The sequence below is a fragment of the Taudactylus pleione genome, unplaced genomic scaffold (assembly GCF_031769625.1).
Source record: "Taudactylus pleione unplaced genomic scaffold, aTauple2 ptg001161l, whole genome shotgun sequence".
NCBI classification, from domain to species: domain Eukaryota; kingdom Metazoa; phylum Chordata; class Amphibia; order Anura; family Myobatrachidae; genus Taudactylus; species Taudactylus pleione.
Genome location: NW_028285562.1, coordinates 775,327 through 790,523, shown reverse-complemented (window position 1 = coordinate 790,523; position 15,197 = coordinate 775,327). Strand labels below are relative to the sequence as shown.

Genomic DNA, 15,197 nt, shown 5'->3' with positions numbered 1-15,197 from the left:
AGAGGAAGGTAAGCAGGAGATATCTGTGATACTACTGTATGGGGACAGCGGGCCATTCCGCAAGAGGAAGGTAAGCAGGAGATATCTGTGATACTAGTGTATGGGGAAAGCGGGCTATTTCACAAGAGGAAGGTAAGCAGGAGATATCTGTGATACTAGTGTATGGGGACAGCGGGCCATTCCGCAAGAGGAAGGTAAGTAGGAGATATCTGTGATACTAGTGTATGGGGACAGCGGGCCATTCCGCAAGAGGAAGGTAAGCAGGAGATATCTGTGATACTAGTGTATGGGGACAGCGGGCCATTCCGCAAGAGGAAGGTAAGCAGGAGATATCTGTGATACTAGTGTATGGGGACAGCGGGCCATTCCGCAAGAGGAAGGTAAGCAGGAGATATCTTTGATACTAGTGTATGGGGAAAGCGGGCTATTTCGCAAGAGGAAGGTAAGCAGGAGATATCTGTGATACTAGTGTATGGGGACAGTGGGCCATTCCGCAAGAGGAAGGTCAGTAGGAGATATCTGTGATACTAGTGTATGGGGACAGCGGGCCATTCCGCAAGAGGAAGGTCAGTAGGAGATATCTGTGATACTAGTGTATGGGGACAGCGGGCCATTCCGCAAGAGGAAGGTAAGTAGGAGATATCTGTGATACTAGTGTATGGGGACAGCGGGCCATTCCGCAAGAGGAAGGTAAGCAGGAGATATCTGTGATACTAGTGTATGGGGATAGCGGGCCATTCCGCAAGAGGAAGGTAAGTAGGAGATATCTGTGATACTAGTGTATGGGGACAGCGGGCCATTCCGCAAGAGGAAGGTAAGTAGGAGATATCTGTGATACTAGTGTATGGGGACAGAGGGCCATTCCGCCAGAGGAAGGTAAGCAGGAGATATCTGTGATACTAGTGTATGGGGACAGCGGGCCATTCCGCAAGAGGAAGGTCAGTAGGAGATATCTGTGATACTAGTGTATGGGGACAGAGGGCCATTCCGCAAGAGGAAGGTAAGTAGGAGATATCTGTGATACTAGTGTATGGGGAAAGCGGGCTATTTCGCAAGAGGAAGGTAAGCAGGAGATATCTGTGATACTAGTGTATGGGGACAGAGGGCCATTCCGCCAGAGGAAGGTAAGCAGGAGATATCTGTGATACTAGTGTATGGGGACAGCGGGCCATTCCGCAAGAGGAAGGTCAGTAGGAGATATCTGTGATACTAGTGTATGGGGACAGAGGGCCATTCCGCAAGAGGGAGGTAAGTAGGAGATATCTGTGAAACTAGTGTATGGGGAAAGCGGGCTATTTCGCAAGAGGAAGGTAAGCAGGAGATATCTGTGATACTAGTGTATGGGGACAGAGGGCCATTCCGCAAGAGGAAGGTAAGTAGGAGATATCTGTGATACTAGTGTATGGGGACAGCGGGCCATTCCGCAAGAGGAAGGTAAGCAGGAGATATCTGTGATACTAGTGTATGGGGACAGCGGGCCATTCCGCAAGAGGAAGGTAAGCAGGAGATATCTGTGATACTAGTGTATGGGGACAGCGGGCCATTCCGCAAGAGGAAGGTAAGCAGGAGATATCTTTGATACTAGTGTATGGGGAAAGCGGGCTATTTCGCAAGAGGAAGGTAAGCAGGAGATATCTGTGATACTAGTGTATGGGTACAGTGGGCCATTCCGCAAGAGGAAGGTCAGTAGGAGATATCTGTGATACTAGTGTATGGGGACAGCGGGCCATTCCGCAAGAGGAAGGTCAGTAGGAGATATCTGTGATACTAGTGTATGGGGACAGCGGGCCATTCCGCAAGAGGAAGGTAAGTAGGAGATATCTGTGATACTAGTGTATGGGGACAGCGGGCCATTCCGCAAGAGGAAGGTAAGCAGGAGATATCTGTGATACTAGTGTATGGGGATAGCGGGCCATTCCGCAAGAGGAAGGTAAGTAGGAGATATCTGTGATACTAGTGTATGGGGACAGCGGGCCATTCCGCAAGAGGAAGGTAAGTAGGAGATATCTGTGATACTAGTGTATGGGGACAGAGGGCCATTCCGCCAGAGGAAGGTAAGCAGGAGATATCTGTGATACTAGTGTATGGGGAAAGCGGGCTATTTCACAAGAGGAAGGTAAGCAGGAGATATCTGTGATACTAGTGTATGGGGACAGAGGCAAGAGGAAGGTAAGTAGGAGATATCTGTGATACTAGTGTATTGGGACAGCGGGCCATTCCGCAAGAGGAAGGTAAGCAGGAGATATCTGTGATACTAGTGTATGGGGATAACGGGCCATTCCGCAAGAGGAAGGTAAGCAGGAGATATCTGTGATACTAGTGTATGGGGACAGCGGGCCATTCCGCAAGAGGAAGGTAAGCAGGAGATATCTTTGATACTAGTGTATGGGGAAAGCGGGCTATTTCGCAAGAGGAAGGTAAGCAGGAGATATCTGTGATACTAGTGTATGGGGACAGTGGGCCATTCCGCAAGAGGAAGGTCAGTAGGAGGTATCTGTGATACTAGTGTATGGGGACAGCGGGCCATTCCGCAAGAGGAAGGTCAGTAGGAGATATCTGTGATACTAGTGTATGGGGACAGCGGGCCATTCCGCAAGAGGAAGGTAAGTAGGAGATATCTGTGATACTAGTGTATGGGGACAGCGGGCCATTCCGCAAGAGGAAGGTAAGCAGGAGATATCTGTGATACTAGTGTATGGGGATAGCGGGCCATTCCGCAAGAGGAAGGTAAGTAGGAGATATCTGTGATACTAGTGTATGGGGACAGCGGGCCATTCCGCAAGAGGAAGGTAAGTAGGAGATATCTGTGATACTAGTGTATGGGGACAGAGGGCCATTCCGCCAGAGGAAGGTAAGCAGGAGATATCTGTGATACTAGTGTATGGGGACAGCGGGCCATTCCGCAAGAGGAAGGTCAGTAGGAGATATCTGTGATACTAGTGTATGGGGACAGCGGGCCATTCCGCAAAAGGGAGGTAAGTAGGAGATATCTGTGAAACTAGTGTATGGGGAAAGCGGGCTATTTCGCAAGAGGAAGGTAAGCAGGAGATATCTGTGATACTAGTGTATGGGGACAGAGGGCCATTCCGCAAGAGGAAGGTAAGTAGGAGATATCTGTGATACTAGTGTATGGGGACAGCGGGCCATTCCGCAAGAGGAAGGTAAGCAGGAGATATCTGTGATACTAGTGTATGGGGACAGCGGGCCATTCCGCAAGAGGAAGGTAAGCAGGAGATATCTGTGATACTAGTGTATGGGGACAGCGGGCCATTCCGCAAGAGGAAGGTAAGCAGGAGATATCTTTGATACTAGTGTATGGGGAAAGCGGGCTATTTCGCAAGAGGAAGGTAAGCAGGAGATATCTGTGATACTAGTGTATGGGGACAGTGGGCCATTCCGCAAGAGGAAGGTCAGTAGGAGATATCTGTGATACTAGTGTATGGGGACAGAGGGCCATTCCGCCAGAGGAAGGTAAGCAGGAGATATCTGTGATACTAGTGTATGGGGACAGCGGGCCATTCCGCAAAAGGGAGGTAAGTAGGAGATATCTGTGAAACTAGTGTATGGGGAAAGCGGGCTATTTCGCAAGAGGAAGGTAAGCAGGAGATATCTGTGATACTAGTGTATGGGGACAGCGGGCCATTCCGCAAGAGGAAGGTAAGCAGGAGATATCTGTGATACTAGTGTATGGGGACAGCGGGCCATTCCGCAAGAGGAAGGTAAGCAGGAGATATCTGTGATACTAGTGTATGGAGACAGCGGGCCATTCCGCAAGAGGAAGGTAAGCAGGAGATATCTTTGATACTAGTGTATGGGGAAAGCGGGCTATTTCGCAAGAGGAAGGTAAGCAGGAGATATCTGTGATACTAGTGTATGGGGACAGTGGGCCATTCCGCAAGAGGAAGGTCAGTAGGAGATATCTGTGATACTAGTGTATGGGGACAGCGGGCCATTCCGCAAGAGAAAGGTAAGTAGGAGATATCTGTGATACTAGTGTATGGGGACAGCGGGCCATTCCGCAAGAGGAAGGTAAGCAGGAGATATCTGTGATACTAGTGTATGGGGACAGCGGGCCATTCCACAAGAGGAAGGTAAGTAGGAGATATCTGTGATACTAGTGTATGGGGACAGCGGGCCATTCCGCAAGAGGAAGGTAAGTAGGAGATATCTGTGATACTAGTGTATGGGAACAGCGGGCCATTCCGCAAGAGGAAGGTAAGCAGGAGATATCTGTGATACTAGTGTATGGGGAAAGCGGGCTATTTCGCAAGAGGAAGGTAAGCAGGAGATATCTGTGATACTAGTGTATGGGGACAGAGGGCCATTCCACAAGAGGAAGGTAAGTAGGAGATATCTGTGATACTAGTGTATGAGGACAGCGGGCCATTCCGCAAGAGGAAGGTAAGTAGGAGATATCTGTGATACTAGTGTATGGGGACAGCGGGCCATTCCGCAAGAGGAAGGTAAGTAGGAGATATCTGTGATACTAGTGTATGGGGAAAGCGGGCTATTTCGCAAGAGGAAGGTAAGCAGGAGATATCTGTGATACTAGTGTATTGGGACAGCGGGCCATTCCGCAAGAGGAAGGTCAGTAGGAGATATCTGTGATACTAGTGTATGGGGACAGCGGGCCATTCCGCAAAAGGGAGGTAAGTAGGAGAGATCTGTGATATCTCCTGCTTTACCGTCTTGACGAATGGCCCGATAACGTAATTTTTAAAATTGCAGGTGAAAATGTGTGTTTTCACCTGCTTTTGTGAAAATTGAATGATGATGAATAGGCCCCATAGTGAGAGGTTATATGGAGTAATGGGAGGAGATATTAGGGAGGGGTTATACGGAGTAATAGGAGGAGATATAGGGAGAGGTGATATGGAGTAATAGGGGGAGATATAGGGAGAGGTGATATGGAGTAATAGGAGGAGGTATAGGGAGAGGTTATATGGAGTAATAGGAGGAAATATAGGGAGAGGTTATATGGAGTAATAGGAGGAGATATAGGGAGAGGTTATATGGAGTAATGGGAGGAGATATAGGGAGAGGTGATATGGAGTAAAAGGAGGAGGTATAGAGAGAGGACATATGGAGTAATAGGAGGAGATATAGGGAAAGGTTATATGGAGTAATAGGAGGAGATATAGGGAGAGGTTATATGGAGTAATAGAAGGAGATATAGGGAGAGGTTATATGGAGTAATAGGAGTAGATATAGGGAGAGGTTATATGGAGTAATAGGAAATATAGGAAGAGGTCATATGGAGTAATAGAAGGAGATATAGTGAGAGGATATATGGAGTAATAGGAGGAGATATAAGGAGAGGTTACATGAAGTAATAGGATGAGATATATAGGGAGAGGTTATATGGAGTAATAGGAGGAGTTATAAGGAGAGGTTATATGGAGTAATAGGAGGAAGTTATATGGGGTAATATGAGGTATAGAGAGAGGATATATGGAGTAATAGGGCGGAATTCAATTGTTTACGCGGTCCGGATCTCCCGTCTAAAGTGACAGGAGATCGCGGGCCGCTATTCAATTGCTGCCATTTTTCGTGCTAATCGTGCCCAAAGTGGTCGGGTTTAGCCGCGTAAAGCAGCTACCCCCGACCAAAGTGCTGGGTGCGACCGCGAAAAGTGATGTTTGGGCGACAAACAGGTAATTTGGCGCACATTTCAGCTCTCACCCCCCTGGGACTGCGAGCTGAAATGGAGCGCTGATAGCTGATCGCGCCCGACAGGAGCAACAATTGAATAGCTCCGTCGGGCACTATGGGGGCTGGAAACAATTGAATTCCGCCCATAGGAGGAGATACAGGGAGAGGTTATATGGAGTAATAGGAGGAGATATAGGGAGAGGTTATATGGAATAATAGGAGGAGATATAGGGAGAGGTTATATGGAGTAATAGGAGGAGATATAGGGAGAGGTTATATGGAGTAATAGGAGGAGTTATAGGAAGAGGTTATATGGAGTAATAGGAGGAGATATGAGGATAAGTTATGTGGAGTAATGGGAGGAAATATAGGGGCCTATTTATTAAAACATTTTTTACTAAAATTCACATTATTTTAGTATCACATAAACGTACTAAAGGTCAATTGGAGTAGAATTCGTAAAAATTCTACTCCAAACCCTAATTATCACATACTTTTAGTAAGCAGATCGCATTTCCCATAATTGTAATGGGAAATGTGATCTGGCCAAAGTTACTAAAAATAAATTGTGAAAAAATACCAGGGGAAGCCCTGTGATAAAAACGCCACCTGGACATGGCGTTATCCAGAGTTTGCCCTGGTTCCCCGACTCCTGCTCTTTTCTAACAGGCAGAGCAGAGCTGGGAGTCGGTGCCTGTGATCAGCTGTGTGGTCTAAACAGACCACACACTGATCACTGCAAAAAAAACAATAGTAAAAAAACCCCGAGTCCAGGGCCAGTGATCAGTGATGTCCGGGGATCCGGTCAGCTGGTCTCCCTGCTCCTGCACTGTGAACCTGGTCAGCTGCTGCATAGAACAGCTGACCGGGGTCACAGTGCAGGATGGGAGATCAGCTGATCGGACCGAGCCCCGGAGGACATCACCGTTCACCGAAGGTAAGTGTAAGCTGGGGGAAGGGGGTGTTGGCGCTCGCAGGAGGGAGGGTGTAGCGGCAGCTGGCTGCGCATGCGTGGACACATACTCACTGTATTTTTACGGAAAATACAATGGAAAGTATGTGAAGGGGATTCACAGGGGCAGAGCTTTATCGCAAGCTCTGTCCCTGCATGCGGATGTTAGTACATCCATGTCAGATATGTCACACTACATTCTGCATTTTAAACGTGGATTGTAGTAAAAAGGGCCCATGAGAAGGTTATATTTAGTAATAGGATTTATAAGGAGTGGGTTACGTGGAGTAATTGGAGGAGATATAAGAATATAATAGGGAGTAATAGGAGGGAATTAAGAAAGAAGTTACAGTATATGGAGTAATACATGGAGTTATAGGGATAGGTTATATAGAATAAAAGGAAGTGTTATATAGAGGTCATATGAAGTAGTAGAAATATTATAGACAGGTTATATGGGATCACAGGGAGTGGTTCTACAGTATAGTGAACAGTTGTAAATATACTGTAGATATCTTTAGTACTTACCAGCATTAACATGCACCTGCTCTCTTTTACTGCCCCGCAGCAGCCTAGAAAGCCCATGAGTATGAGGAAGCTGCCCACCGCTATGCACAGATAACCCACATTCACCAGCTGCATGAGCTGCGGTGCTGCCGAGCCGAGAATGTTCAGAAAAGACCCTCCGTCCACCTTCACCCAGATACCGATGCCCAGCACAGCCGTGCCCCCCAGCTGTAGAGAGGAGAGAAGCTGTATCTATCTGTCACCTTCCATGCACATATCTCTCCTGACTCCTTCTGCTTCATCTCTCATAGGGGCCTGTTTATCAACTTAGTGATTAATGTCCCGAAACCTAATGTTCCTATTTGCAAGACAGAAACGGGTATCGGGGCTATTTATCATGCTCTGATAAGCAGCTGTCCCGGCAAAGCCTGACACTTACACTTTCTCCACTAGTACTAGTTCCATCCCGGCAGCAGGCGGGTACCATCCGAGTGCTGTTACTATGTGAGCCCAACCTTAGGTCACCTATGTGTCAGGACCAGTGCAGGTCATTCATCATAATCCAGACACTCTTCCTATAGGCTATCTGAGGTATCTTGTGCATTAGATTCTTAATAAATAGACTCTTTACTTAGCGTAGTGGTAATCATGGGGAAAGTGCTGTTTCTGCATGATTATCATGGCAAATAGGATTGATAAATAGGCCCCTCGTTCTTCATGAGACATCTTGGTCTAGTGCAGAGTGTTACCTCTACAATGACATTGGGGCCCATTTATCAATGATCGATTTTGCAACGTGATCAGGGCATGCCAGTAACGCCCATGATCGCATTGCAAAAAGCGATCCTATCGGCTGGATGTATCATCTCCAAAATGAGCCCGTCCCTGCGATGTCTCCAGAGAGCTGCCGGCCAGTGCAGGGGGTGGTGCGCATGCGTAGTCCCGTGGACTACTGCACATGCACATCCTCCATAGCCGGGGAGGGTTCCGGAAGTTCCCTCCGCCGGGTAATAGTGCGCGGTGTAGCCCATAGGCTATAGCGGCTAATGTCATCTTTAGATGGCGTTAGCTGCGGGGCCAATATCTGGAATGCATTGCATTCCAGATATTGGTAAATTTGGCAGCATCACATCCACCATAGAAACCTATGGGGGAGGCAGCTGCCAGCGGTAATGGAGGGATAACAGCAGGTATCGGAGATACTGTACCTGCTGCAGTCCCTCCTTAATACATACGGAGGAAACGGGTGTTTTCGGGGATTATGCCTCTAATACACTTTGATAAATGGGCCCCATTGTCATAGTTTCTTAAAACAATACTGTAATTGTCAGTATATACCTATATGGTTCATTTATAAGCGCATAGCATACATCTACATGTGTAGGAGCACGTAGGGCCTGACATAGGGGTGAACGCGGTATCATTGCCGCACGCAATGGTGGATTTTGTAAGTCTGCGCAGCGCATGGGTCCCTATTGTTATCCCTCAGTGACACAGTACAGAATGGGATGCAGGGTCTGCTCATTTTAGTGGGTGTAAGTTGGAGGTAGAGGGGAGATGGGGGCAGCTGAGCTGACACAGGCGAATCTCTGAAAACAGATACTCACAGAATAGACCATACACAGACAGAGAATCTGCACATATCAGAATCTGGCATAGGGATGGTGCATGTGTCGATGGTACTTATTCTAAAGATGCTCCAAGATGGAAATGCACCGTCTCAAGACTCTACCAAGTGAGAATCTCTTTTTTTTTAACATCGGCTGCAGCATTAAGAAAATGTCTGCATCCATCTCAAAATCAGCCCCAGAGTTTACAGCGTATATTGAGTTTGCCATAAAATAGCCTACAAGTCCCTATACATAAATATATCTGCTAGAAGTGTGCCGCCTAATGGTTGAAAGTGGTACTGCATACATTAATTACAGGAAAAGGAAATGAATCTGCATTTCTTGAAACTATAACTCAAGATATTTGGCCATAAAACCTCCTATTTCTGACATTCCTTTAACTCTCCCCCTCAGTCTTCTGTCACCTGGCATTCTTGGAATCACATCAACATTTTGTCAGATCCATCAACATTTTGTCAGATCCAATAATACTCACAAATATTATGCCATTGAAGATGAACATCATCGTTTTTAGAAATGAAAAGCAGCTCATTTTTGCAACCTAAATATAAAAATACACATGGTTAAATCAAATGGTATTCGGAGAAGGGGAGAGGTCTGTGTCCTAAGGTGTGTCTAAGTGACATGTGAGGGGGCGGGGCTAAGCAACATACAAGGGGGTAGGGGCTAAATAGCATGCAAGGGGAGGGCGGGGGTAAGCAACATGCAAGGGGGCGGGGCTAAGCAACATGCAAGGGGGTGGGGGCTAAATAGCATGCAAGGGGAGGGCGGGGCTAAATAACATGGAAGGGGAGGGCGGAGCTAAGCAACATGCAAAAGGAGGATGGGGCTAAGCAACCTACAAGGGGGCGTGGCTAAATATCATGCAAGGGGAGGGCGGGGCTAAGTAACATGCAAGGGAAGGGCGGGGCTAAGCGACATGCATTTAAAAAAAAAAATTCTTCCACATTGCTATTGGCATACCTCCCAACATTTAGGAGAATGGTGTCAGGACTTCTACATGCATTTCAAAATATGGGCATGGTCTCATGATGTGTGAGGCAAAGTACCCTGCTTTGTACAATGTGGGGTATGACTTCACGTAATGCCCCTGTTTTCATCATACAAGGGGCTTACCCAGGACTCCGGGAACTGCTAGGCAGCCTCCTAGTTCTTCTGGCAAAGCGCTAATGATGTGCGCATATGCATGTGACAGAGTACCTCCCCAACCCCCCTGCTATCCCATCTGCAGCCCGTGGGCAGGATAGCGTGACAGTGCCCGAAAAGCGTGACTGTTCCACTGAAATCGGGGACGTTGGGGCGGTATATTATTGGACCTTTGCCATCAATGGCAAAACCATTGACCATCAGTAGCCATCCCTACTGTGTGTTAGGAGAGATGATGTCTGTATCCTGATGTCTGTGTATTACGAGCAGAGTGTGTCCGCCCCGTTTTCCGGGAGTGGCCAACCCAGGATCTGTGTTAATCAATGCAGTGTCCTGTGCTCGCAAGCGAGCCAGCTTGAGTAAGCTGAGGCCTGTTCAGCTGGCCAGAGGCCCGGCGCCGTCCACCATCGCAACCATCGACCACCGTCGCAGTGCTGGGATCGCAAATGCAATAGGGGGTTTAATACACTTCCACCTAACCCTAACTTCCACCCAGTGGTGCCTAATCCTAACCTTTCCCCTGTGGTGCCTAACCCTAATCCCCCCGGGGCTAACACTTAACTTGTCCAGCTTACCGTCGTTGGGGATGGCAGCTGTTGGGATTTCGTTGTCGGGCTAAAGATAGGGATGACGGTAAATTAACTACATCCTGCGTGCGATCCTTGCTGAATCAGGCCTTGTATCCTGATGTCTGTGTATTAGGAGGAGGGGAAAGGTCTGTGACCTAATGTCTGTGTATTAGTAGGGGGGGGAGGCCTTTGTCCTGATGTCTGTGTATTAGGAGGAGGGGAGAGTTCTGTGTTCTAATGTCTGTGTATTAGTAGGGAGGGGAGAGGTCAGTGTGGCCTGATGTCTGTGTATTAGGAGGAGTGGAGGGTTTGTGCTCTGATATCTGTGTATTAGGAGGAGGGGAGAGATCTGTGTGTCCTGATGTCTTTGTATTAGGAGGAGGGGAGAGATCTGTGCCCTGATATCTATGTATTAGTAGCAGGGGAGAGGTCAGTGTATCCCGATGTATGTGTATTATTAGGAGGGGAGAGGTCTGTGTCCTGATGTCTTTTTATTAGGATGAGCGGAGAGGTCTGTGCCCTGATATCTGTGTATTAGTAGCAGGGGAGAGGCCTGTACCCTGATGTCTGTGTATTAGGAGGAAGGGAGAGGTCTGTGCTCTGATATCTGTGTATTAGGAGGAGGGGAGAGGTCTGTGTCCTAATGTCTGTGTATTAGGAGGGAGGACGAGGTCTGTGCACTGATGTCTGTGTATTAGGAGGAGTGGAGGGGTCTGTGCCCTGATGTCTGTGTATTAGGAGTGACGAGGTCTGTGCCCTGATGTCTGTGTATTAGGAGAGACGAGGTCTGTGCCCTGATATCTGTGTGTTAGGAGCAGTTGAGAGGTATTGGTCCTGATGTCTGTGTATTAGGCATACCTGCCTACTCTCCTGGAAGTTGCAGAAGTCTAATGCCACGTATCCACTAGACTATATAATGAACAATATCGTTATCATTCAATAGTTCATTATGTTGTGTAGTGGATATGCCATCAACGACCAGCGATGCGTACTCCCGCTGGTCGTTGACGCCGTCGCTCATCACCCGAACCTGCTTTCCAACCTGGCGACATCGTCAGCTTGTGCAGATCCGGGATTGAGGGAGGCTGACGGCACTGAGCGATATATCGTTCAGTGTGGGCTCAATGTCCACTGCACGATATTATGAATGATAACGATATCATTCAATCGTTCATTATATCGTCTAGTGGATACGCGGCATTCGAGTTGCGGTAGATAAGGTTGTGGCTGAATCTGCATATATTAGCAGCTGCGTTCCGTCAGAGGGGCTAATTCAGAGATGTGCGCTAACCCGATGGTTAGGGCACATCTCTGTTTGTTGTCATTCTGCGCTGGCTTAAGTCTGCGATCTGCTGCCTCTCTTTGTGCGATCTCGAAGCTTGCTGTATCTTGCTGTAGTGTGAAACCACGACCAATAAGGCGGGTGCCAGAAGGGATGGCATGGCGCACCAGGATGTTGTGGTAGCATTTGGAAACCATGACTCCTTCGATTTTTACGAATTCGCCAATGGCACCACCTGTGAAACATCCCCAGACCATAATGGAACCTCCTTCATGCTTGACTTTGGGCTAAATGCAAGCAGGAAGCATGTGCTCATCTGTCGCACGATGAACACACTTGCATACCTCCCAACTGTCCCGCATTTAGCGGGACAGTCCCGTTTTTCTGGGACTGTCCCGCTGTCCGCGGTGGGGGGGAAGTTGGGAGAAGCATACACACTGCTCTGCTATGCAGAGCAGCGTGTATGCAGAGCTAGAATAGACGCTGTGCGCATGCGCACAGCATCTATTCAGCGTACGGGGGGGGAGCCCGGGGTCTGCCCAGCATCTCGGAGATGCTGGGCACGCCCCATTAGTGATGTAAATGGGGTCGTGTCATCAGACCACGCCCCTTTACAATTAGGCCACGCCCCATTTTCACAGCAGGTGGCCCCATTCCTGTGCAAACGCATGTATTCTTTACAGAGAAATCAGCAAATCTGGGGGTGTATTGAAATTAATAAGATGTAAATGAATGGAGTACTCATGACTACGTATTGTGTGCAAGGTGTTCTAAGCAAAACAAATATATGGGGTATTTATAACTGTCTAATGGAATGCTTATGACTACAGAATTTGCACCAAGTGCTCTAAGCAAATAAATGTATGGAGTATTTATGACTGCCTAATTCATGGGAAGGAGGACCTCATTCAGACCCGCTTGCAAAAAGCGAGCGCTCGCTCTTAATGAGGGCCACCGCCTTTTTTTTTTGTAGCCGGCCTCCTGGCCGCTCGCTAAGCTGTGGGTGACCACCCACAGCTTTTGCGAGCGGCCAGGTGATGGTCGCAACAATCGTGACCATCGGGCTTGCGACGAGACCCTTGTGGTAGGGTCTCGTCTGCCGCAAGCTCCAGGGAGCTTCCTGCTCTAATAGAGCAGGAAGCTCACTACTGACATCACGAGTGATGCCAGTAGGGCCGCCCACAAACGACAGGTGTTCCTTCAGGAACGCCTCCGTTTGTCCAGCCACCCCCTCTCCCCGTCTACAAAACTGGGCGAGCTGTCGATCAACATCGACAGCCGCCCCGTTTGTAGCGAGCCCCAGATGCGAGGTGTCCGCAGTGCCCCACCATCGACCCGCTTGCGAGCACATAGCGCTTGCAAGCGGGTCTGAATGAGGGCCCGAGTACGGGATGCCGGCGGTCGGGATCCCGGTGGTCAGAACCCCGACAGGGTTAGAACACCAACACTTGTTGGTCAGTATTCTGACACTCCCCCTCTCCCTTCCCTAGCCCTAACCCTCCTTCCCCTTTGACTAAACCTAACCTCCCCCTCCCCGCACCCTAAACCTAACCCTCGCTCCTTAGTGCCTAACCACTAACCCTAACCTCCCCCTAACCGGGCTCATTACCTTCGGGGTTTCGGCGGTCAGGATGCTGGCGCAGGGAATCTGACAAGTGTCAGGATTCCGGTGCCGGCATTCTGAGCGCTGGAATCCCAGCGGACAAGAGGTTGACCGCATCCCTATTATATGAGAGTGTCCTAAATAATATGATTGGTCATTTACAGTATTGATCTCCACATTAACACACTTGGCCTGATTACGATTTGGATGCAATTACATTTGCGATTTCAATTGCAAATATATGCTAATGACCCGGGCATACTGAGCGCCCACTGCTGCCTTCTCATATCCATCCGATGACGTGCAATAACATAAACATCTGAAACATCGACACAGATAAGGCGCCCATCGACCTTCTGAGAGTAAGTCTAACCTGTCTCTCCTGACATGCAGAGGGCTCTCCAACTGTGAGCAAGATCACAGTGGCTAATATATGCACTCCCAGAAAATAGTGTTTAAATGGACCTGACACGCCTGTGTTTCTGTAGCCACCTCACCATCACCTCCCCTAAACGCTGACAACCTGTCAATCACTTTGCGAGGAAATCTTCTTTGTAACAGTAATTGTGATTCAATCGCTGCACGTAAAAAACGTAATATGTATGCACAATGGTGGACAATCGCTCAATCTGCGTAAAACATTGACTTTTCGTCTGGATTGGAATCAGGCCCATTATACAGACAGAGTATTCCCGATATTTGAGAAATAAGATTACCAATTGGTGAACAAATCCTTTGAAGATGACTTTTATAACTACCGAGGGGTGTATTCAAGAAGGGAGAAGTATCCCCTGTGATAATTAAGGATTGAACTCGCTGCGAGTTCAATCCTTGTATTGGAGGCATTCATCACGCCTAATATACTTAATTATCATTTCCGAAAAGCTGCTCTTTTTGCGGACAGCTTTTCGGAAAAAGGGGACATTTTCCCTGCTTCACTGTCTCCGCAGCCTGTCTTGAAGCTGCGCATGCTTAGCTTGAAGACATGTTGCGAAGAGACAGTGAGGCAACAGGGAGAAGCCTGGGGAGTCCAGCCCCCCCTCCCTGGCCCTCCCACTCCCCCGCTTGCTCCGGCGCACTTCCCGGCCAACCCCGCTGATGTGGCTCCACTCCGCCGCCGCTGCGCCAGTCCCCCACCGTCGCTGCTGTGTCCTCTGCCACCCCTGTGTCTTCTGTCACTGGAGGAGAGCTCGGGGAGCCTGAAGGGAGCATCAGGAATGTAAGAGGACACAGCAGGGAGGGATCTATTCAGATCCCTCTGCTGTATCAGATGCTGTACGGGTATTTAGAAGTGGGGATGTAGCCCATAGCAACCAATCAGATTCTACCTTTATCTAGCTCCTTTTAGAAGATAATAGCTAGAATCTGATTGGCTGCTATGGGTAACATCTCTCTTTTGAAAACCGCACTTTAGTAAATATACCCCGTAGGGTTTATTGCCGTGTTGCCAACAGAGAGAGAAATGTCAGGTCGAAAACTTCTGTTGGTTGATAATTGGAACATTATTTGCACCATTTTTTTTAAATAAATTGAGATTGAGATGAAGAGACGACATCCAAGATGGGGAGGCAATCGGGAAGCCGACTGCCTAAATACCAGCAGCCGGCTTCCCGACTGTCTTATCCCGGCAAGGATGAAATGCCGGGCGTCTAGATGTAGACGCCCGCATTTCCCTCGACGCCGGGAGACCGGCGCCCGGCATCACGATCGTAGTGATGCCGGGTGCCGCGAGCGGACAGCCACGGGGGGGAGGGTTAGGTTTAGGGCTCCCGGGGGGGACTTAGGGTTAGGCACCCCCCGGGAGGGTTAGGGTTAGGCTAGGGGGAGGGAGGGTTAGGGTTAGGCACCCCCGGGG

General features: G+C 48.6%; 1 protein-coding gene across 2 annotated transcripts in view; it reads right to left on the bottom strand.

Annotated features, from left to right (window-relative positions):
- Positions 1–15,197, bottom strand: part of LOC148453413 (tetraspanin-1-like) — a 62,788-nt gene that overhangs the window by 29,314 nt on the left and 18,277 nt on the right. For both annotated transcript variants that reach the window (XM_088462190.1, XM_088462191.1), the window contains exons 2-3: positions 9,218–9,283; positions 7,133–7,339 (exon numbers count right to left, since the gene is read on the bottom strand). In XM_088462190.1, the coding sequence (XP_088318316.1) occupies positions 7,133–7,339; positions 9,218–9,274 (264 nt within the window). In that variant the 5' untranslated portion in view covers positions 9,275–9,283. The remainder of the gene's footprint in view (positions 1–7,132; positions 7,340–9,217; positions 9,284–15,197) is intronic.